Here is a 24,776-nt window from a genome sequence, read left to right as displayed (position 1 = left end):
ATGTCTTTTGCATCTATGTTCGTAACATTCGTCAAACTTGTTAGACTTGAACTGAAGATATCTCATGAATTTACGCTGGATTGTTTCTAACCTATTGATGTATACAACATATTGTGGGTTCCAAATCTGTGAACAGTATTCGAGTATGCTACGCACATATGAGCAATAAAGGATCTTGACAAGCTTAATACTATTAAATTGAGTGCTTTGGCGTAGAATGAACCCCATTGACTTATTCGCTTTTTTTACAATATTGTTTATATGGTACTCATACGTCAGCTTAGAGTCATGAGTAACGCCCAAGTCTCGTATTTCATTTACTACTTTAAGCTCCTGCTGTCTTAGTAGATATTTAAATTTGATGTTATTAATTTTACGTGAAAATGTGATCGAAAAGCATTTTGCGACGTTTATATCTAATTTATTTATGAAACAATAATTTTCGAATCTTAAGAGGTCCTGCTGTAGAAGATGACAATCCTTTTCAATACGTACACTTTGAAAGATCTTCATGTCGTCAGCATAAAGTAGGAATTTTGAATGCTTGAAGCAAGAAGCTATATCATTTATGAAAATATTGAACAGCAATGGACCCAGCAGCGAGCCTTGTGGGACTCCAGATGGTACCCAGTTCCATGAAGACATATAGCCATTGAGAACAACAGCTTGAGACCTCATTTCAATGTAAGCTTTAAACCACCTGTATAAGTTTCCGTGAATACCAGCATCTAAAAGTTTTTTCAAGAGTATTTGATGATCAATACGATCAAAGCATTTACTGTAATCAGTGAATACACAGTCAACCTGTGCACCTGAATCCATACTCAATGTAATATAGTCTGTAAAGAGCAGCAGATTGGAAGCTGTTGAGCGTCTCTTAACGAAACCATGTTGCTCGGGGATAAACGAAGATGACAAAAAGCTATAGACTTGAGTATGAACTATCCTTTCGAGTATTTTTGCGAATATACATAATTTGGAAATCGGCCTATAGTTTTTCACATCACTCTTATTTCCACTTTTGAAGATTGGGGATATAAAGGCGGATTTCCAGATTTTGGGAATGATACCTTCTTTTAATGAGCGTGTAAATAGTATTACTAGGGGCTTAGTTAGGCTGTCCGAACATCTCGTAATAAATAACGGTGGCATATGATCGGGACCGGCCCCTTTAGTCAAATCCAAGGATTTTAGTAGCTTACTAATCGTTTCGGGGGTTATTTCTATGTCTGTGATTACATTACTATGGTTAGGAGGCGGAGCATGAGTATTAGACCGAATGCTGGAGGTGGTAGGTGACAGAAATGTGGACTGAAAGTAGTTTGAAAATAATGTACAAATATCATCCCCTGTATCAGCAGTATCTCCTTCGTAAGACACGGAGGTAGGAATATTACAAGAACTTTGTTTATTTGATTTTATGAAAGACCAAAATAACTTTGGGTTTTTGGTTATCGAGTCCTCGCATTTCTTAATATAAGTAGCATAACAATTTGATTCCAACGATTTAGCCCTGTGACGGAGTAAGGAGAAGGAGTCATAGTCTTCAGTGTTACCATAAATACGGTACTTTTGAAGAAATTTAAACTTTTCCTTGAGTACCTTTTTCAGAGAGGCATTGTACCATGGTGGAAAGTTAGTAGCTTTTATAACTTTGTGGGGAACATATTTATTAATCACTTCATTTAAGCAATTATAAAAATTAAATACAGCTTCTTCAACCGAATTTTTTTGCAAGAGTTTATCCCAGTTCAGATCATTTAAGTGTTGCCTAATGTTTACATAGTCGCCTGCCTCAAAAAAGTACTTCAGTCTCGGCTTGGTTGGGAGTTGCTCGTAATGAACACTTTCAATTATTATGTCAAGGGACTTATGGTGAGGGTCTTCTTGCACTAGTGGGTCGTCACAGGAAGAAACTCGCAAGCCTTTGTTACATAATACTAAATCTAGAATCCTGTTATTTATGTTACGGTGAAGATTATATTGATTAAGATTACATTCCGATAATGTGTCAAAAAAGTAAGTTTGTGACTCACCTGTTACTCCGGAGTATTGCGGGTATGTGCTACACTCAAGGAACCAGCTAACGTTGCTAAGGTTAAAGTCACCCGTAATTAAAAATAAATCACTTGGATGTGAATTAATTATTTGTTCAAGATTATCTGTGAAATTAAACAGTTGTGAGTTATAAGAATTACCATGATTTTCGCTACAGAGGTATACTGTGCATACGTGCATTTTACAGGTTTTGTTACCATTCTTAAGAGTAACGGTTACCCACATGTCTTCAGCCGACGAGGACCACTCCGGGCGGTCCACCGCACTGATTTCGCGACGTACAGCCAGCAGTAAACCCCCTCCGTATCTCTCTTGGTTAGCAATATAATTTCTATCTCTACGCCAAACCATATAACGGTCATCAAATAATTCACTGTTATATATACCATCATGCAACCAAGTTTCAGTCAATGAGATAATATCATAAGATTTAAGCAATAGATTTCGCTTGAAAAGATGGGTTTTTGTGCGTAGACCTCGTGTATTTTGATAGTATATATTAAGATCAAATGAAGCCATTATTGATAGATAGTAATACATAGCTTAAACAAATCGAGTTGAGGTATTTACAGCGTAATAAAAAGACACTATTCGAAGCCGAAATCCCCGCACATATAATATGTAGGTACCAAACATAATTGTTTGTGAGATTATGCTTATCTAAAATAAGAATTACATAGCCCACGATACACGCCATTAGACAGGCGCAAAGAAATGAAGAAAAACGCAAAAATGATTTGACTTTTAAGTATATAAAATCATATGATTTAAATTGTAATTTTGTTACATTCTCGGCAAGCGTACAATAGACGGTAGTAGTGTAATAACTAAGTGTAAGCGAATCTATTCTCAGCAATGCACGTGCGCAAGCGATAATGAGCGCTATGACATCGCAAACGCAAGCGCATATCGGCGTTAGCTGTGCACACCGGTGTAAACTTACGTGTGATAACTGAATGACTGCCCCGTCCTCGTTAGTTATTAAGCTCGGCAAGAGGTAAGACGAACAAAAGACACTGGTTATTAATATGATTCTCAAACTAATTATATTATTATATTTAAATAATCTTGAGCTAAATTTTAAGTAATTTTCAAGAGATCCTTCTCGCCTTTTATAAAAAATATTGGTGATGTGTCCGATTTCCTGGCCATGATTTTGCAGTGGTCAAGTTTGCTATGGTCAAACCCATACCGAAAGTTAATGACCCTACTTCTGTGCAGGATTTGCGGCCCATCAGTCTAGTACCTTGCTTGTCAAAAGTATTAGAGCTTATTGTCTGTGACCAATTAACCAACTATATTGAGAGCAATAGTCTACTTCCATCGTTACAATCCGGTTTTCGTAAGGGACACAGCACGGCAACTGCCTTGTCGGACATCGTCGATAATTTGCTTACCGCCCAGGATCAGGGGATGGTCAGCCTTCTCATATTGCTTGATTTTTCACGTGCATTCGACTCAATAAACACTGCGCTGCTGCTGTCTAAGCTAACATACTATGGTATTGATCTCCACGCTGTAAGATGGTTTCACAGTTATCTGCAGAACAGGCAGCAGTATGTAGAATTGGTTAGAGCTGACGGGTCGCGGTATCGGTCGGGAGTTCAGTCTGTAGGTCGTGGGGTCCCTCAGGGCTCTATACTGGGGCCGATCCTCTATGCGTTGTACAGTGCCGACATAGTAGAATGCATCACCTTTTGCAAATACCATCTCTATGCTGACGACCTGCAGCTGTGCTATTCGTTTTTGCCAGTTGATTATGACTCTGCTATTGATAAGGTAAATATCGACCTAAAGACAATCTCAAGGTGGTGCAAAACAAACTGTCTTGTCCTGAACCCCAAGAAATCCAAGCTCCTCGTAACTGGTTCTAGAAAAAAGATTGCTCTGTATGATAACATACCCATAAACATAATGATAGGTGGGGAAAGGGTGGAGCGTGTGGTCAACGTTAAGAGCCTGGGCCTGGTGCTCGATGGCGACCTCCGCTTTGAGAAACATATTATGGAGTGCGCCCGTAACTGCTTTTATAGATTGAAGCTTCTATATAACATTAGACCCTATATCAGCGAGAGACTAAGACTAACCTTGTGCGAGTCACTCATACTGTCTAAGTTAAACTATTGTGATACCGTCTATGGTCCATGCTTGCTTGTTAGAACTTCAAAACTCATACAGCAATTGCAAAATGCTTGTGCACGGTATTGCTTTGGTTTGTCCTCGCGAGCTCATGTCACACCTGTATTAAATAATAGGAACATACTGAACATGGAGTCTCGCCGGAGGATGCACTTGTCTACAATGATGTTCGACTTACTGAGCACTGGCACACCGCAATATCTATTTGGCAAATTGGCGTGGACTAAGGTGCATCTTGAGTTCCAAGGTGGTTGTGGAACCTTGTTATCCCTTAGTCGCCTCTTACGACACCCACGGGAAGAGAGGGGGTGGCTAACTTGGACTTTGGTGGAACTCAAGAAGCCGACCGATGGCGGGATAACCATCCAACTGCTGGCTTTGAAATACTCAGGCCGAAGACGGGCAGCAGCGTCTTCGGTGCGACAAAGCCAGTTCTGCGGTCACCAACCCGCCTGCCCAGCGTGGTGACTATGGGCAAAACACATGAGTTCACGTTTTATTTTGGCGTAAACTTGTGGAGGCCTATGTCCAGCAGTGGACTGTATAGGCTGTAATGATGAAGGTGCATGGAGGGTACCCCAGGCGTGCTTGTACTAGTGTTTTCGAGACGCCGGCGCACAGAACTGCTGCCTTTCGTGGATCGTTCAGGTTTGCGGCCTCCCGGTGCTAGAACGATTTACCGCCCCCAATGCGCGATCTAAAATCCAGAGTCACATTTAAACGTCTTATAAAGATACAGTTATTAACTTGGCAAAAAACCTAACTTACCTACGGGTCTACGCGACTTGCCGGGGCGGACTTTGTCTCGGTTTCCGGGGGGTTTGCACTCCTTGACTGGTCCCTACTACGCTCTATAACCACTGCCACGTCATGACATATAATTCTATTGTCCACGTCACGACCACGTTGCAAAAATACAACAATTTTTTGTACAAAATATGTCGTCGTAACTCTTATTTGATGACAGTGACGTGACATTTTCTCGCGTTAGCGGGTTGTCACTCTGGACGTGTGCGTTTTTGGTGACAGCCTTGACAGAAGCTTGCACTCCGTATACGTTTTCTTATTTATGTATTTATTTATTTATTTATTTTATTGATTTAATGTTATTATTTATTTTATATATTACATATATATCTCTTTAATTATTTACTATAAGTATATTATTGACTTTGACTGTTAAATATGAGTGAGCATCTTTTGTGTGAGTCTAGTCAGGCTGTATGACTGTTATATTATTATATATTTCTTTTCTTTTTTTCTGGAATATTTTTATTGTTACTTCTGTTATTTTTTTTTCTCATTATTAAGTTTTTTTTTTTTTTACGTGTCTATCTTTCGTTGATTTTTATTTTTATTTTATTTCTTTTCTTTTTTTCTGGAATATTTTTATTGTTACTTCTGTTATTTTTTTCTCATTATTAAGTTTTTTTTTTTTTACGTGTCTATCTTTCGTTGATTTTTATTATTATTTTTTGTTAAGCACATTATGTTCTTGTGGCGTTTGGCGTCTGAAGTCGCCGATGCAGGCTCTGACGGAAGAGCAGCGCCTTAGCAGTAACAATTTGCTGCTAAGCAATGCTGAGGCAGAGACCTGGTTGGCCTTCTAACTTAATTGTAATATTAATATTTTAAATGATAATGGCCAATAAAGAACTTTTCTTTCTTTCTTTCTTTCTTTCTTATATTTAAATATTTATTTAATTGCTTAGGGTTTTTGTCTAAATTGTTTTTATAAATAATAATAAAAAAATATTTATATAATTTTTTTCGGTTTGCTGTATTGGATAAATTTTTAATTTTGAGTGGCAACACTGCCAGGTTAAAGGATTTTCGCTTCGACCATGATTGGGAATGGCGAGGGAAAGATTTCACGTTTTCGTGTTTTGTTGGCCAGGTTCGCCTGCACTATAAAATTATGTCTCTGAAGTAGAGGAATAATATTTTTTTTTTATCTCAACAATAATGGTGAGTTAATTTCGATATTTTGGTGGGACCTTTTGCCTTTGGTTTGTGATAGCTTATAGGTGTCATATTAACTCGTAATTTACATTTGTTACAGCTTCCTTTGTTTTGTTCATTATGAAATAGATTTTTATCTGATTTCAGGGATGGTGGGAACGAGAAATTTCACATAATTATGCAATCTATTCTGGTAAGATTTCAAACCATTTCTTTTTAAATTTGCATCGGTTCGATTCCGCAATTTTGACAACGTGTTTTCTTTGTTTCAGGGTTTTTATTACTTTTTTTGTGTTTTATTTTTTTATGTAACTAATGAATAAATTTTTGGGGAATGTGAGAGGAACTTGGTGTGAAGAATCACGTCGGGCATCGAAAAGGGAGGATCCTCCGGCCAGACGGAAGTTGTGTCTGGCGGGCACTGGCCCCGACGGTTGTTGACGGGATCTTGTATATATAGTTATTCACTTTGAAAACTCTGATAGCGCGATGTAGCATACGTCAGTAATTACGTCTCTAATTACGTAGTTTTGAAGTCGTTCGTATTTCGCGCGATAGATGTCGCCACATCACTCCCCTCCGAGACCGGAGGTCGATAGCAGGTTAAGTCGTCCATTCATCTTGTGATGCTTGCCGGGCCAGTGGAATGTTCCAGTGAGTCGGAACCAGATGCCGCATAGTTCACGGTGAGTCGGAACTGTCTGCGGTGATGCTGCATATGCTCCAGTGAGTCGGAGTGGTGCAGTGCTGCGTAGTGGCTGGCTGCTGCGTCGACCAGGAGAGAAGTGCGTCTCTGCTTGCTGACCGGCCGAAGTGCAGTGTGCTGTGCCAAAGTCGCTGAGAAGGCTGTGGGTGATGACCAGGAATGCGCGTCCGCTGCATGCTGGTGGTCAGGATACCCGTAGTAGCCGTGGATGCTGGCTGGCTGTATAACTCGCTGCTTGAAAGCTTGAGGTAGTGATGATGACGTCACGATGACGTAACTTGCGAAGGCTGCGCTGATGTTCATGCTCGGGGTCACCAGTTTGGCGAAGCGTGTGAAACGTAGTGTAAACAATCACGTCCGCCATCGAAAAGGGAGGATCCTCCGACCAGACGGGTGTTGTGTCTGGCGGGCTAACGCCCCGACGGTTGTTGACGGGATCTTGTATATATAGTTATTCACTTTGAAAACTCTGATAGCGCGATGTAGCATACGTCAGTAATTACGTCTCTAATTACGTAGTTTTGAAGTCGTTCGTATTTCGCGCGATAGATGTCGCCACATCACTCCCCTCCGTCAGTAATTACGTCTCTAATTACGTAGTTTTGAAGTCGTTCGTATTTCGCGCGATAGATGTCGCCACAATAACTAATATGTAGGCCGGCTTCAGGCGGTCTATAGATACAGTGACGCTTTTACCCTTTACCAAAATTTTAAAAATTTTATCACCACGTTCTAGTACTTCGTAAGGACCGGAGTATGGAGGCTGCAATGAACCACGTAATGCATCGTCTCTTAAAAATACGTGACTAGACGAGGTAAGGTCTTTAAAAATAAAAATTTTGCCTTTTCTGTGATGAGATGCTGGTGAAGGTTGCAATCTCGTTGCAAATTGGCGCAACCGAGTGGTAAAATCCGATATATCGGTGGAGTGAGAAACCGTAGCTTGGAAAAATTCTCCAGGCAAACGCAACGGCTCACCATAAACCAACTCGGCAGATGACGTTTGCAAGTCATCTTTAAATGAGCTCCTAATGCCCATTAGCACTAAGGGTAACGTATCTACCCAATTACAATCAGCGTGGCACATTAGGGCCGCCTTTAACTGTCGATGGAATCGTTCCACTAGGCCGTTACAAGCTGGGTGATATGCGGTTGTTCTGCGGTGTTTGAATCCAATCATTTTTCCAAGATATTGGAAAAGTGAAGATTCAAACTGTCGACCGCGATCAGTGACAATATCTGTTGGACATCCAAATCTGGATATCCAAGATATTAATGCCTTCCCAACTGTTTCAGCAGTAATATCTGCCATAGGCATAGCTTCAGGCCAGCGTGTGAAACGATCCACAGCCGTCAGACAGTAACGATATCCCTGCGAGATAGGGAGAGGGCCGATAATGTCCACGTGAATAAACGCAAATCTAGCGCGAGGAAGATCGAAAGTGCCCATTGGAGAAGACACGTGACGATGGATCTTAGCGCGTTGACAAGCCAAACATTTTCGAGACCATTCTCGACAGTCCTTGCGAACTCCAGGCCAAACAAATCGCGCAGTGACCAGTTTAGCGGTAGCGTTGGCACCTGGGTGGCTAAGACTATGGAGACCGTCGAAGATTTGTTTCCTAAAAGGCTTAGTAACGAAGGGCCGAGGTGAGGTGGTGCTGATGTCACAGTACAGTTCCGCTTTAGAGCCAGGGATTCTCAACCTTTTTAAGCGGAGCGAAGATTCACCTCCTAGAAGTTGAGTCAGCTCTCGATCAGAAGCCTGAGATTCAGCCAGTAAGTCCAAGTCGACTGGCATCTGCAGTTCCTCGACGCGAGACAGTGGATCAGCGACAACATTGTTTTTACCAGAAATGTGTCTAATGTCGGTTGTGAACTGCGAGATGTAATCGAGGTGACGATACTGACGAGGCGAACAATTCGATTTTCGTTCGCTGAAAGCATGACAGAGTGGCTTATGGTCAGTGAACACTACGAAATGCCTTGCCTCTAGCATGTGCCGAAAGTATTTAATGCTTTCGTATATGGCTAAGAGCTCACGATCGTAGGGAGAATACTTTTGCTGAGACGGGCTCAACTTTCGAGAAAAGAAGGCAAGAGGCTGCCAGTTGTCATCCTTTAACTGCTGTAAAACTGCACCCATTGCCAGGTCAGATGCGTCTGTCACCAGAGCTAGTTTGGCTTGACAATCCGGGTGTGCAAGTAATGCAGCATTAGCAAGACTCTCCTTACACCTGTTAAAAGCTAGCAGTGTGTCGCCAGACAAGTCCACAGGATGAGATGCCTTAACGCAACCAGTAAGCAAGGCGTTTAAAGGGGCTTGGATTGCAGCGGAATTAGGTAAGAACCGCCTATAAAAATTTAACATACCTAAAAATCTCCTTAGCTCCTTGACTGTTTTAGGGACAGGGAAGTCATTGATGGCCTGGACCTTGGACTTCAGGGGCCTGGTGCCGGACGCTGAGATTTGGTAACCTAAAAATGTTACCTCAGATGCTCCGAAAATACATTTTGAGGTGTTGACAAGGACGCCATATTCCTTCATACGGCTGAAGAGCTGGTGCAGGTGGGCTTTGTGCTCAGCCTCGTTCCTGGAAAATACCAAAAAGTCGTCCAAATAGGCGTAACAAAATTCAAGACCCCTTGTCATTTCGTCAACAAACCTCTGGAACGTCTGACCTGCGTTCCTTAAGCCGAAGGTCATATAAGGAAATTCATACAGACCAAAGGGTGTAGTGATGGCTGTTTTGTGTATGTCCTCCTTAAAAACAGGAATCTGGTTGTAGGCCTTCATTAAGTCGATTGTTGAGAAGACTGTACAACCAGAAATAGAGTGAGCAAAATCATGTATATGCTTAATAGGGTAACGGTCAGGGATAGTCCGAGCATTAAGCATGCGATAATCACCGCAAGGACGCCAGCCGTTATCCTTCTTAGGCGCGAGGTGTAGGGGTGAAGCCCAGGGACTCTCAGAAGGACGCGCTGTGCCATTTCTGAGCATAAGCTCAAATTCTTGCCTAGCAATTTTAAGTTTATCAGGTGCAAGTCTACGGGGGGTACATGAGATAGGAGGTCCTGGTGTAGTCCTAATGTAATGTACCGTGTTGTGTTTCGGAATTACCGGTATGCCTGAAGGGCGTGTAATTTCCGGGAATTTACTCAACACATCATGAAAGCGCGTGTCGCCTGTAGAAACCTTAACGGAAAAAACATCAGCATTAGCAACAGAAGCAATTGTTGAAAGCGTTGTAGTATTATCAACTAAGCGCTTATTTCGACAATCTACAATTAAATTATAATGGCTAAGGAAATCAACGCCTATTATAGGTTTGGTGACATTTGCTACAATAAATCGCCAAGCAAAACTACGCCTTAAGCCTAAGTTTAAATTAAGTTCTATAAAACCAAATGTGTCGATGGTACTTCCATTAGCTGCGCTGAGTTGGAATCCGGTCTTGGCTCGACGTTCCCGAAGAGAAGAATGAGGGTAGACGCAGAGATCACTGCCAGTGTCCACCAGGAACTTGGTATTTGAGATGCGGTCGGTGACGAAAAGACGACCAGTAGAAGAAGGGCAGCCGTTTGTCGTCATTAGCGACCGCCTTTGGAGTTTTCCGGCTTATTAAAATCGCATGGCTGTATGCATCGATGCGCTTTTGAGCCGTACTTCGAATGGTACCAGCATATAGGGTACCGCCGGTAGCTGGAGTTCGACCGTGATCTTTGTCGCGAAGATGATCGGTTTCGCTGCTGTGGTCTGGAACGGTAGTTATCGGCTTTCCTGTTATGATTAGGTCTGCCTTGAGTATGCTTCTCCAATCTCAAGGCTAAGCGTTCCACCATCTGCTTTAGTTCTGCGATCTCGCTATGCTGGCAAGGTTGCGCAGAACTTGATGACGTAGATGCGACATTAAATGGTGTAGTAAGCTCGTGAATACGATCCGCTAAGTCCGCGAGTTGTTCCAGAGAGTGACTTGGCTGGGATACTAGCACAGTTTGGAGGTTGATGGGCAACTGGTTAGTCCAGATCTGCTTAATAAGGTCGTCAGTGGCAGAGGTGCCAGCCAAATCTTGAAGATGGCGGAGAAACTGCGATGGTTTCCTGTCGCCTAGCTTTTCTTGGTTTAACAATTGTTTGACCTTGAGTTCGCGGGAAGCCGAAAGACGTCGAAGAATTTCATTCTTGATCTTGTCGTAACGATTTGTGACTGGCGGATTCATTATGATATCTTTTACTGACTTCGCATGTGCAATATCTAAGTTGTTGATTACAGTGGCAAATTTAATTAAATCATCAGTGACATTGTAGCTCTCAAATTGGTTTTCTAGAAGTGCAAACCAAAGTTCAGGATCCTCAGATGCAAATTGAGGAACTTTAAAATTAATTTTATTTGTGTCATACGATATGTCGTGTCGGCCGCTCTTAAGATGACTCTTTTTTGTTCGACGCATAGTGACATGTTCACTTTTTCTAGATGTGACGGTACCTGCAGAATCGCTATCACTACTCATCTTTGTGTTCTACGGGGTCACCAGTTATAGTGTTTGCAGTGGGATGGTAATAATGAAGCACAATTTCCACACTATCGTCTGTCTTTATTAAACTAAAGTTTCTTAATAACACACACAAATAATAATAAGCAGTTATTATAATATGCACAAGAAAACACTATAGTCAAAGAAGGAGAAAAGTTATTGATAGGATGTACAGTTCGTAAGCTATAAGCACTATAAAATATTTAATAATAAGAGCAATAGGTTATAAGCGACACGGGCTTCACGCGGGAGTGCGGATCCGGACTGAGGGGCATCGAGCCGGCCGCTCGTGCGCCGCGTCGTGTTCAAGCGATATATTTTTTATTCCAAATATGTGTATAATAAAAATATGACGAGTATGGTGTGTTTGTATGTAAATAATTAATTTTATAATAATTTTATATTAAATATAGAAATATGATAGATATTTAAAGATATATAATAAATAATTAATATACATAAAAGATAAATAATATGTTGTAAATTTATATGATATTATTTAATTTATTGCTAATAATTTATATTTAAGTAGGCTACAAATTTATTACTTTAAAAGAAAATACACTTGGGTTACCATGATGTAGGAAAATTTAAATATGAAAAATTTATAACTTGAAATTAAGATGGAACTTAAATGAGTTACAAACAGAACTCAAACTTAAAATTATATTTCGATTTCATTCTGTCATTTTCGTTAAACTTCAATCATCGATGCCCGGGTGTTTGAATTTGGAATTTAAATAAAACACCAGAAGGTATATTTTCAATATTTTGAAAGCTGAGTCTACCGTGGATCACCAGGGCTGGAGATCCTGCTCATCGAAACTTCCTGTTGAAACCTTAACACCCGGATGATGCCCAGAGCAAATTGACAGTTGAGGTCATTGGTAATGAATAAGTGAAGAAGAGGTACAGATTTTATCACTATTTAGTTTTATCCATACTTATGTTTGCAAGGTTATTTGATTTCTGGTGGTATACTCGTTAAGCTCATTATACTCATCATGTTTTTTTTAAATGTAGTAAAAATGTTAAAGAACCTTCTCTCTACGACTGAGCAACCTTAGTATTTGTTTAGACTGTAATTTCTGAAGTGATGGTTTTTGGGGTTAGCTAGGTAGGCTTATTTTTATATTTTGTTACATGAGGGTAAGTGTAAAAATTGAAATTAAACTACCTTATTGTTGAACAACTAATTGGTTTATTATTTAAATCTTTTTCCAACCTGCTTCAAAATTTGTATTTGGTCCTAGCCCTAAAGATTTATTACTATTTTCTTTGTCAACGGCACATTGTATTCCGAAATGGCCGGGCAACTTTTTCCGTCACTGTTTCGGGTGGCAGTCAACGTCAACTTTTCCTGTGTATTTCTGTATGCTACTCTTAGGAAGAGCTGGAAAGTTAACAATATCTCTATTTATAGTAGCCATTGCATAAGATTGCCTATTTTTTAATATTTTAGCTAATTTTACTGGACAATCTTTTGAAATAGCTAGATGATTTCCAGAGCAATTAATACACTTTAACGTTTCAGAAATACAATCTTTATATGAATGATTTTCAGAGCATTTAGAACAAACCTGTTCACTACGACATATTTTAGCTGAGTGATTGAATTTAAGCATTTAAAACATTGTAATACCGGAGCTATATAAGTGTGTACTTTATATTTCCATCCGTCCAATAAAATATTGTTACGAACACACAAAGAAACTAGCGCCAACTAGCGGCAACCATTGAAACCACACAAAGACAGAAACCGCATGAAACTCTCTACTCAATACTAGATGGCGTTAGAGGAACTACTGTGGAACTATATAGAAGTATAGTCTCGAAAACCGGGAACATGCGCGACCTTTCCAGAATAATCTGGGCCTCGTCTCGGCCGATATAAATAGACGCAGGGAAGCGAGCGAGTTCAGTTTGAGCGATCTTCGAGGCGACTTCAAAGTGAAAACTAGTGATCAAGAGTGGTACCAGCGAAGCCTACGACATTGGCTACGACTTAAGACATCGTTAGTGCTTAGTGTTTGAACCTAGTGTTTTGTGTTGGACCTAGTGCTAGTGAATAGTCTCCAAAAGAGTCAGCAGGTCTTTCTCTCCAAATCCTTCGAACCCTAACACGTAACAATATATTCAGGTAGAGAAGTACCTGAAAATGTTGTTATGGTTAACAATGGGATTAAATTGTATTTTTCGCGTTTCATAAATCTACGCATTCTAACAACGTCTCTGTCATAGCATTTTTTTTAAACAATTCTTTGTTTCCTGTTTCTTTAGGAATATAGCTAATAACGAACCCTTTCCACAGAGGATGCAGGTATATATGCTCTTATATTATGTTCTAATAAGCATCGAGATTTAAGGAAGTTGTTGGCTAAAGCTGCCTGTTTAAAAGAAACGAATTTTATTTGAATTCATTCTTGCTCTCTCACGAACCCCCTTGATATTTTTGAAATATTTGGAGAGGTTCCAGGGATTCAATATAACCAAGTTTGATTTCTTTATCTAAATGTTCTACGTAAACCACAAAGTCCCCATTTAAGCTATTATCTGGATATTGTCTTGTGTATCCGTTTTTAATGTATGGCTTATACTTATCTATTGTTAGAGTAGAAATTCTTCTTTTTTTGCCTGTGTTATATATGAGCTAGTCGATCATTGAGTATTATTTGTAGTTTATAGTTTCGTTATGACAGTAATATCCCCAGACTTTGGTTGACGATGACAGAAAGCACCCATCGACTTGTTATCCTTGTAATGTAATTTCCAATATTATAATAAACCTGTTGAAGACTTCTGTGGGTGTTTTAATAATAAACATCATAAAATAGCGCTGCATAATTTAAAAGAAAAGGTTCGTGAAACAAACTAGTAATTGTATGCTTTCGGTGTTCCGGGCCCTATTGAGTAAAAAATGGCGGAGTCTGCACAAAGTGAAATTACAAAAACAAGTGGAATAAAGGGATTAAAAACCCCTACGGGCCTTAAAAAACCTGTCCATGGAAGAGTATAAAAAAATTCTGCAGAGATTGGAAATATATAGATTAGCGTTAGGTGCTAAAAGTAAATCCAGTGAGGACCAGACGGAATTGTTATGGCACTGCTTGGGTGAGGAAGCTCAAGACATACATGCTACTTTTGACTTTGCTTAAGATGAGGCCCGCAACTATGAAAAAGTGATAACTAAATTCAAAGAGTATTTTATTCCGAGAAAAAACGAAAGTGTTAATTCCCATTTGTTTTTTACAAGAAACCAGAAAGAAGACATAATTAGCGCAGTCGGTAGGATCCTAGAGCTGTCACATAGAAGCGGTCCTAGTGGTTATCAAGCCCCGTTCGAGGACTCGAATCTACCCGTCGTGACCTGAAGCAAGCATATTCAGACATCGATACGGCGAGGAAGCCGAAATGAAATTCATACAAATGAGTGCATTAAAGTATTAGTGCTTTAGTGGATAGCTCACCCCTAACTTTTAATTCCCGTGTTAACGGGAGATATTTTTTACATAATAGAAGCGAATTAAGCATGCTGCGATACGCATCGAAACGCTGCATAAATTTAGAAGTCAGTCAAATTAGTTGTCTTTAATTTCATTTCATCGAAAACCAAAGTATAGTAAATTTTATTATCTAGGTTGGCATTGACTTTATATTTTAAAGCAGCCAAAGTTTCCTTGGTAAAACCGGGCAGTCCATCAATATGACTACCATTTTGTTAAAGTACGTGAAGCAGGCAAACGAGGAGGTTTTCAATTCGACTGTATTTTTTTAACCTTTTAACCGCGGGTGTCGCATTTATGCGAAACATATTTCCGTGCCCCTACCGCGAGTGTCGTATTTCTACAACAGAGAAATATGATTTTTTCGTTCTATTTTCATCCTATTAACTGCGTGGTATAACTAAAACCATTATTAAATAGAGATATTATCCATAACAATTACTTAAAATTATGTCTCGTAACTCAATATTTATTAAAAAAGCAACAAATATAAGTGTTGGGCTTATTAATTAAAACACTTCACTTTTAAATATTTGATTTAATTTTGAGGCACTAGGAAGTTACAATATTGCAATGTTAACACTTCAAGACGTAGTTATAAACTGAACAGATATTATGAAATTACAGTGAATTTATATTCTTCTGAAGGAAGTCATAATCACAACTATTTTAATAAGGAGCTAATTTTTGTATATTTTATTCATATAAACCAACACGCCCCCTCAAAAATTAATCCTTATTTATTACAATGCAATTTTTGTATATTATATCAATCTTATCTTCCTAGTGCTACCCTGGGAGTAAAATATATTTACAATGGTCCAACATTTGTTGCCAAGGATCAGGAAAACCAGGGAAAACCTGACCAGACCATAAATCATTTATAACAGTAATTATAAATTAAACAATATAAATCAATGGATTATTCTAAACCAATTTTAGGTCTTAAATATTGAAAAGACACAGCTGGAAGTGGCTTCGTTAGGATATCTGCAAGCTGCTGACCTGTGGGAATATAATTTATTTTAATTATATTTCTTTCTACTTGCTCTCTTGAAAAATGATACTTTATATCAATATGTTTTGATCTTTTATGATTACTTGGATTACTGGCAATACAAATACACCCATTATTATCCTCATAAATCGGTATAGGTTTTTCAATACAAAAATTAATGCTGTTCGCCAGTGACTTGAGCCACAATGCCTCTTTAACAGCTTCATATAAAGCCATATATTCAGCTTCAGTAGAAGAAGCAGCTACTGATGTTTGCCTCTTTGTATTCCAGGTAATCGTACATTGATCAAATAACATAAACAAGTATCCTGTAGTGCTTTTTCTATCACTATTATCATTGCCACCCCAGTCAGAATCTACACAACCACTTAGTATATTATCATAGTTGCTACATTTTCGGTATGTCAGTTTTAAATTAATTGTGCCATTTAAGTATCTTAATACCCGTTTTAGACATTTCCACAATTCCTCATTATTTTTATTGGTATATCTACTTAATATATTTACACTTGCACTTAAATCAGGACGAGTACATACCATAAGATACATTAAATTCCCTACTAAATTTCTACACGGCGCATTACATACGACATCTGAATTTAATGCTTCATAATTAAGTTTAGTTTCTAATGGAGTACCTATAGGGTTACAATCCTGCATACCATATTTATTTAATATTGATTTTATGTAAGAACTCTGATCCAAAGTTATTTTATCATTTTCTCTAGTGACTTTAATACCAAGGAATAATTTGATATCTTGTGAATCTGTCATTTGAAATTTTTTCATTAAATAATTCTTTACATCATTCATTATAATAATATCACCACAAGCTATCACTAAATCATCAACATACAATACTAAATAAACGTTTTTATTTATATTCTTATTGTCTAAAATGTATATACACCTGTCTACTAATGAATTTTGGAAACCTTTTTCTTTAATAAATTGTTCAAAAACTTGAAACCAGCATCTAGCCGCTTGCTTAAGACCATATAAAGCTTTATTTAATTTACATACATAATTATCTTTACTTTGTATACCTTCAGGTACTTTCATGTATATTTCCTCACTTAGTTCACCATTTAAAAATGCAGTTTTTACGTCTAAATGGTGAATTAATAAACTAAATTGATTGGCGAAGGCAACGATAAAACGAAAACTAGCTATTCTGGCAACTGGTGCAAAAGTTTCATCATAATCGCAAAGATATTTTTGACTAAAACCTCTAGCCACTAATCTAGCTTTATATCTTAAAGGTTTTCCAAATTCATCATTTTTAACATTAAAAATCCATTTGCAATCTACAATATTTTTACCTATCGGTTTAGGAACTAAAGTCCAAGTATTATTGATTAAAAGTGAATTTAACTCATCCTTGATAGCATTTTCCCATAAGATTTTATCATCACGAGATTCTATTTCACTATATGAATTAGGTATTTTACATCCTACATACATTAGATAATCATTTTCAATTTTATCATAACGGATAGGGCGCTTATTTTTTAATCTATCACTCCTTCTAAGTTCCTGCGTGTCAACTGAGTTTTCACTTTGATTGTTACTTAATTGTGAAGTTACATTTTTAGTATTAACTTTGCGAATTTTTATGGGACTGTTATATATTTCATCAGATTTATTTGCATCTGATTTAGAGCTACTAGGCTCCTGAGACTTTAATAACACTGATTTCAATGCATCAGTTTCATTACAGGAATATTCTTTACTATTCCTTTCAAGCCCTATAGCTGGCCTGGTTTCCATAAAAGTTGTCTCATCAACAATAACATCCCTTACAGTAACATATTTTTCGCATTCTACATTCCACACTCTGTAACCATTTGGTTCATAGCCTACCAGTATTCCTTTCCAAGATTTGTCATCAAATTTCGATGTACTGGTTTTGTTATGGACATAAGCGGTGGAACCAAATACTTTTAAATATTTTATTGTAGGTTTCCTATTATGCCATAACTCATATGGTGTGCGAAATTCTTTTAAAGCCTTTGTTGGAGTAATATTAATTAAATATACAGCAGTTAATACCGCGTCACCCCAAAAAACTTTTTCTAATTTCGCACCATTTAATATACTACGAGCCTTTTCAGTTATAGTTCGAACCATTCGTTCTGAAACACCATTCTGCTGTGGTGTTCGTGGTACAGTTAAGTGGTAAGTAATTCCTTTCTCAATACAATAATTTTTCATGTCGGTAGATAAATATTCTCTACCGTTATCACTATAAAGATTTACTAATTTATAATTAAATTTTGCTTCACTTTTTGTAACAAAATCTTTAAAAACCGAAAACACATCCGATTTATATGTTATTAGGTACGTTACGCAGTAATGAGTAAATTGATCTACAAATAATACAAAATAATTTTTGTTGTTGAGGGTAGAAGGAGTGATAGGCCCGCAAACATCCGTATGAACAATGAACAATGGCCGATTAACATAACTATTATTTTTACTTTTATTAAATGGTAATCTTGACTGTTTACCACTAATACAAGCCTCACATAAAGTATCATTAGGAATTACAGATTCTATTTGTATCAAGTCATCGACCATTCTATGACCTTTTAATTTTAAAAACTTATTTTTACTAATATGGCCCAAGCGCTGATGCCATAAATCATAACTGTGTTTGTCATTACTTAATTTTGAAATTAATTGACAGATTTTAGGTAATAAGAATTCTATAACTATTAAATTATTTACATTCTTACCTCGCATTATGATTTTACCATCTTTAAGTATTTGCACGCCATCTTTACCAAAGAAGACCGTCATTCCAGCTCGCTGCATCTTTGAAACGGATAATAAATTGTACGGCACCTCACGACAGAACAGCACATCCTCCAGAACTCCTTGTACATCCATATCACTTATGACATTAATATTTCCTCGTTTGGTAGCTGAAATAAATTCATTGTGCTTAGCAACAGACAATTTAATCGGAACCTGTAAATTTATAGAATTTATAAAGAGATCTTCCCTGTTAATAATGTGATCCGATGCTCCAGAGTCTAGTAAAAATATTAATTTATTTTCTTGTGTACTTTGTCCCAAAAATTGTCGTCCCATCATAAATGCAAAACCTGAAAAATTATTAGCTTGCGACGTCGACCCTCGTGTTGTATCAATTGCTTGAACTGTCCGTGTATTTTTCTGTTGTCTTTTATAATAATAGCAATCCTTTTTAACATGACCCTTTCTTCCACAATGATGACACTTTGTAGTTTTTGACAACTTCCTTTTTGGTTTAAATTTATAATTTTGTTGGTAACTATTTAACGGTTTTTCGTTTTCAAATTTTCTTCTTTTGTTTTCTATATATAGTACTTTATTACTTGTGTCACTACTTTCATTCTTTATCTTTATTTCATGGTCCAATAACCTCGTTTTAACAAACGACAAGGTTAAATTGTCCTCTGACAGAGTTTCTATAGCAGTAATAATACCGTCGTAGGTATTAGGAAGTGTAAGTAATAAGTGAGAAACCTTGTCAGTTTCGTCTAAATAAGCTCCTGTTGCTAACAGTTCCGTGACTAGATCATCAAAAATTGTAAAATGTTTTATTAATTCTGTATCGCCTTGTAATTTCAAGCTTAATAATTTCTTGCGCAATGCTAACTGCGTCGCTAGACTTTTACGTTCATAGATTGCGTTCAAACTTATAAAAATTTGTCGAGCTGAGCTCTCCTCTTTAGCGAAACCAAGAAACGAGTCAGAAAGATATTCAACAATAATACCTTTTGCAATCCGGTTATTTTTCTCCCAGTCCTGGCAAGGTGTATTGGGCGGTTCTTCATCAACCACATTTAAAAAGTCCATTTCATTTAGTAACGCGCGTATTCTAAACTTCCAAACGCTATACTTTTCACCATTAAATAGTGCTATATTTCTCTTTGATTTTAAATTCTCCATTCTTGATGATTAAAATGTAGGTAGATAGAAAAAAAAAACACCTCGACAAGATCGTATGATTTTAAAGCCTCTGGGCCCATAACCTGTTGGGTTTATTAATTAAAACACTTCACTTTTAAATATTTGATTTAATTTTGAGGCACTAGGAAGTTACAATATTGCAATGTTAACACTTCAAGACGTAGTTATAAACTGAACAGATATTATTAAATTACAGTGAATTTATATTCTTCTGAAGGAAGTCATAATCACAACTATTTTAATAAGGAGCTAATTTTTTGTATATTTTATTCATATAAACCAACAATAAGTAATCGAAAGATTGGACTTTTCTTCGGTGTCTGTCGCGAGCGTCGCATAAATATATCGCATAGGGATGGGATACAATGCAATGCTCATTTTAAAAACAAAATAACAAACACTTAAATAATCAGGTATAATGCATCATTCAGCATAAAATAAACAATGTCATACGAAATAAAGTTTATTTAACATATTAGGTACCTAGTGTTATTAATTATTTTCCTTATTATTCATAAGAAAAATATCCCTCGAGCTACGATACTATCGACAACATTTGACGTTAGTTCCCATCCCTAGACGCCTATGTTTGCAACACCATTTCTCTATGATAATTTTTAATTTTCGGTTTAAGCGAACCGTGGCGCCGTCTATAGTGAGCTCTTTACAGAAACCCGTAACTATTCAAAGTTTCATATTACAATGAAAATCTTTGACAGGAGACGACACCGTGCTATTTTTAATATCTAAGATTTTTATTTTTGTGTTACCCACATTAGGAATTCTAAACATTTTTGAATATCATATCAAAAATTGACCGCTCCAGCGGGGTTCGAACCCGCGTCTCCGACTTGCCGTGTCGGCGCTCTAGCCAATTAAGCTATGGAACGATGCACCCGCTCGAGCGAAATTTTCGATATGATAATTTTTAATTTTCGGTTTAAGCGAACCGTGGCGCCGTCTATAGTGAGCTCTTTACAGAAACCCGTAACTATTCAAAGTTTCATATTACAATGAAAATCTTTGACAGGAGACGACACCGTGCTATTTTTAATATCTAAGATTTTTATTTTTGTGTTACCCACATTAGGAATTCTAAACATTTTTGAATATCATATCAAAAATTGACCGCTCCAGCGGGGTTCGAACCCGCGTCTCCGACTTGCCGTGTCGGACCATTTCTCTAGTTAGTGTAACGCGGCTGTCACTTTAGTACGTCCACTGCCTACGTCACAAGCGGATCAAACGTGTGGAAATTTCCATTAATGTTGTTAGTTGGTATTTGTGCACTGTCGATAAAATAGTCCCATTTTAATAATGACGACTACTGAGGAGTTAATAAGAATATTAGAAGGTGACGACGAAGAGGAATTATTCGAATCTGTCGAAGAAAGCGAAAGTGATGATGAGGCAAGTACCTATTTCAATTACCTCTTATGTTAATTGCTCATTATTCAATAGGTAATGGTTAATATAAATAAGACTTTTGTTGGGTTTAGGTATCTTCTTGATGAATCGACAGTTTTTTTTATTGTGATGTTATTCTGTTATTATATTACCGGCACGGTTAGATAAATCAGTCTGTCAGACTCGCGTAGGCAGGTTTATAATACTAACTTATTTAATTGATGAATATAAATTGATGGTTTATAAGTTCTTTGATGTGCATTTAATGTTAGTCCTTCCATTATTCCTTTAAAAAGAAGCTGAAACAACACCTCACTCCTGTATTGGATAGTGTGTGTTATGTATGTATTTTATATAAATATATCTTAATTAGATACTAGATTACTCTAACCTAAGTGTGAATAATGAATTAAAAATATAAAAAAAAACATTGCTATTGTCTAAAATAATATAATTTAATAAATTAAATATTTATAAAAATACTTATAAAAGCGTATATTGTGAAAAAATTAAAAAGTTATTAAATAATATTAATACCTATTAACCGCAGTGTTAGACATTTTGGCAATCTTAAATTCTCTTTAAATTCCAAGTCTGACCACTTATCGACTACTTGTGTATATTCTTGAACTGAGTTCATCTCTTATTCCTAGTAGTTATGTATTTTAATAATGGAAAAAATAATAAATCATCATTGCCATTATCATTTATCCAGCTGTCATTTGATGAGGGTCATTTGAGGTTGTGGGTTCGATTCGTTATGTGATTCATAAATAATTATAATATTTAATATCATATCAAAAATTCCGACCGTTCCAGCGGGATTCGAAATGTAATTTTGACCTAATGTTATTTTAATTTGTCATTTCAGATCATGAGGAATATGAAAACATTAATTGGACATCAGATATAACTGCACCTGATATCGAAAAATTTGACGAATTTATTTCAGGGGTATCACCTTCAGTACCTTTGAGCAGCGACTCCTCGGAAGTGAATTTTTTTGAACACTTTTGTAGCAATGATTTAGTACAAAAAATATATAATTTTACTAACAAATACCATCAACACTGTGTCAGGCACACGGATCTGAGGGTATACGCTCGTTTAACAAAGTGGCAAGATGTGAGTGTTCATGATATTTATATCTTTTTAGCACTTACGATGCTCTTTACCAGAAACAAAAGGATCACTGTTGAGGAACATTGGTCTGTAGACCCCCTTTTAAATAGTCCCATATTTCACAATATTATGACTAGAGATAGGTATTGCTCAATACTGGCTATGCTTTCATTTTCTGAAGTACCCGTGGATGTTAGTAATTTGTCAAGATTGTATAAAATACAAATGATGATTGACCACGCACGATCAAAATTTCAACATACATTGGTCCCCGGAGGCAAACTATGCATTGATGAAAGCATTGTGCCTTTCAAAGGTCGTCTGGTAATCAAGCAATATTTGCCAAAAAAGCGAAACAGATTTGGAATCAAACTTTTTGTTTTGTGTGATGTCGAATCTGGGTTTATAAGTGATTTTATTGTTTACTGTGGGTCACAAACACAAATAGTGGAGGTACCGAATTTAGGTATTACAGGATCAGCAGGGCTATTCTGTAAATAACAATTTCGATATCGAGCTTCACCTGAGTGACAGCGCTCACTTCGAAAGCGAACCCACTTCACCTTGGTTTGGAATTCTGTAAACATTCCGTACGCACAAGCGATGTGAAGTGAGTGTCGAATCGAAGAGCGGCAATTTAGAGCTGTGTTTATTTTATCGATATTCTTTTCTTATGACTTTATTTTAGAATATGTGGATGAAGTCAAGTGTCGAATCAAGTCTCGAATTGTGACGTGTGAAGCGGTTAATCGCCTTACAGAATACCGAATTCATACTATTAAATGTCAACGTTCTCACGCAACAGGGTTCGACTCGTCGCCGCACTCACAAGTGTGGCGCTACGGGACTGTCGAGTTTTAATGAATACGAATTTGATATCTCACCGCGGAATCCGCTGTCGAGACACGAAAATGTTCTTACAGAATAGCACTACAGTAGTCACTGAACTGTTACAAGGCTATTATCATAGTAATCGTGAGCTACACGTCGATAACACTGCACAACAAAATTGCAACTTTTGTCTGATGAATGAATTTTATCACATGTTTACTAATTTGACTTCACTGATTCTAAATATACCCTCATTTGTGTTGTGACAGTTCTTGTTTACGAGTTCTAGCTTCCACTAAAAATTCACTGTGTTACACTGTTAATTTGCTGATAATAATTAATTAATTAAGTTTTCTTAATATAATTTGATATGGCATCGTCAAGTCGAGTTTGTGTGAATGATCCGAATCATTTTTGTTTCATTTGCGGAGAGTATATGTTTAAAGAATATCGTTTAAACGTGACAGCGTTCGTAAATGAGGCTTACAAAAACTACTTTGGTCACCCGCTGGAAATGAAAAATAAGCCTTGGATTCCGCAAAAGGTATGCAAAACGTGTGTTGAGTTTCTACGTTTGTGAACAAATAAGAAAAGGAATAAATTTCGGTACGAAACCGCTATGATCTGGAATGAACCCGTGAACCACCACGACGACTGTTATTTTTGTTTGGTGAACATAACTGGCATTAACCGAAAAAATCGAGCCAAATGGGAATATCCTTGCATACGGTCGGCACACACGACGTGTTTTGAGCCCTAAGATATCACCTGAACCTCAAGCTGATGTACCACAGGAGGAGCCTGTGCATTTTGAGGCGAAAACTGACAGTAGTGATAGTGACTTTGAATGTGACCTGGAAACGCCAAAACCACTTAACCAAGGTGATTTAAACGACCTTATCAGAGATCTGGGACTGTCAAAGTCTGCTTCAGAAATTTTGGCTTCTAGGCTAAAAGAAAGAAACTTAGTAACAAAAGAAACTAAAATTTCTTTTTACCGCACAAGAGAACAAAATCTCCTCAAATATTTTGCTGAAGAAGATGACTTCGTATTTTGTAAAGATGTACCTGGTTTAATGGCTGCAATGGGATTACAAAATTACGTTTCTAGTGAGTGGCGTCTATTCATAGACTCATCGAAACGGAGTCTAAAATGTGTTCTCTTACACAATGGGAATAAATTAGGGTCGTTGCCTATTGCACATTCTACAAAAGTAAAAGAAGAATACACAACTATTGCTCTGGTTTTGGACAAAATAAAATATGTGGAACACAACTGGCTCATATGTGTTGATTTAAAAATGGTAAACTTTCTTTTAGGCCAACAAGGTGGTTACACAAAGTATCCCTGTTTTCTTTGCTTGTGGGATAGTAGAGCTAAATATCAACATTGGATTAAAAAAGATTGGCCTACTCGGGAAGCGCTAGTTCCAGGACAACAGAACGTGATAAACCCACCTTTAGTTTCTAGGGATCGTATAATTTTGCCTCCGTTACATATAAAACTAGGGCTTATAAAACAATTCGTAAA

At 37.3% G+C, this 24,776-nt stretch overlaps 1 protein-coding gene and 3 long non-coding RNA genes across 4 annotated transcripts; 1 reads left to right on the top strand and 3 right to left on the bottom strand.

Moving 5' to 3' along the window:
• Window positions 1-3,849: 3,849 nt before the first annotated feature.
• On the bottom strand, window positions 3,850-4,431 carry LOC123662595. Its single transcript, XR_006744516.1, has 2 exons — window positions 4,376-4,431; window positions 3,850-3,928 (listed from the first exon to the last, which is right to left on the bottom strand). It is a non-coding gene; the product is annotated as an uncharacterized LOC123662595 (long non-coding RNA).
• Window positions 4,351-4,865, top strand: LOC123662596. The gene is made up of 2 exons (XR_006744517.1): window positions 4,351-4,425; window positions 4,760-4,865. It is a non-coding gene; the product is annotated as an uncharacterized LOC123662596 (long non-coding RNA).
• LOC123662594 lies at window positions 4,792-5,180 on the bottom strand. The gene is made up of 2 exons (XR_006744515.1): window positions 4,966-5,180; window positions 4,792-4,894 (listed from the first exon to the last, which is right to left on the bottom strand). It is a non-coding gene; the product is annotated as an uncharacterized LOC123662594 (long non-coding RNA).
• A 5,279-nt stretch (window positions 5,181-10,459) lies between these two features.
• LOC123662704 lies at window positions 10,460-11,380 on the bottom strand. Its single transcript, XM_045597508.1, has one exon. It carries the CDS (start codon window positions 11,378-11,380, stop codon window positions 10,460-10,462), a length of 921 nt encoding a protein of 306 aa, XP_045453464.1.
• Between the last annotated feature and the right edge of the window lie 13,396 nt (window positions 11,381-24,776).

Source organism: Melitaea cinxia, chromosome 19 (genome assembly GCF_905220565.1).
Source record: "Melitaea cinxia chromosome 19, ilMelCinx1.1, whole genome shotgun sequence".
Classification (NCBI taxonomy): domain Eukaryota; kingdom Metazoa; phylum Arthropoda; class Insecta; order Lepidoptera; family Nymphalidae; genus Melitaea; species Melitaea cinxia.
This window is presented reverse-complemented; position numbering and strand designations above follow the sequence as displayed.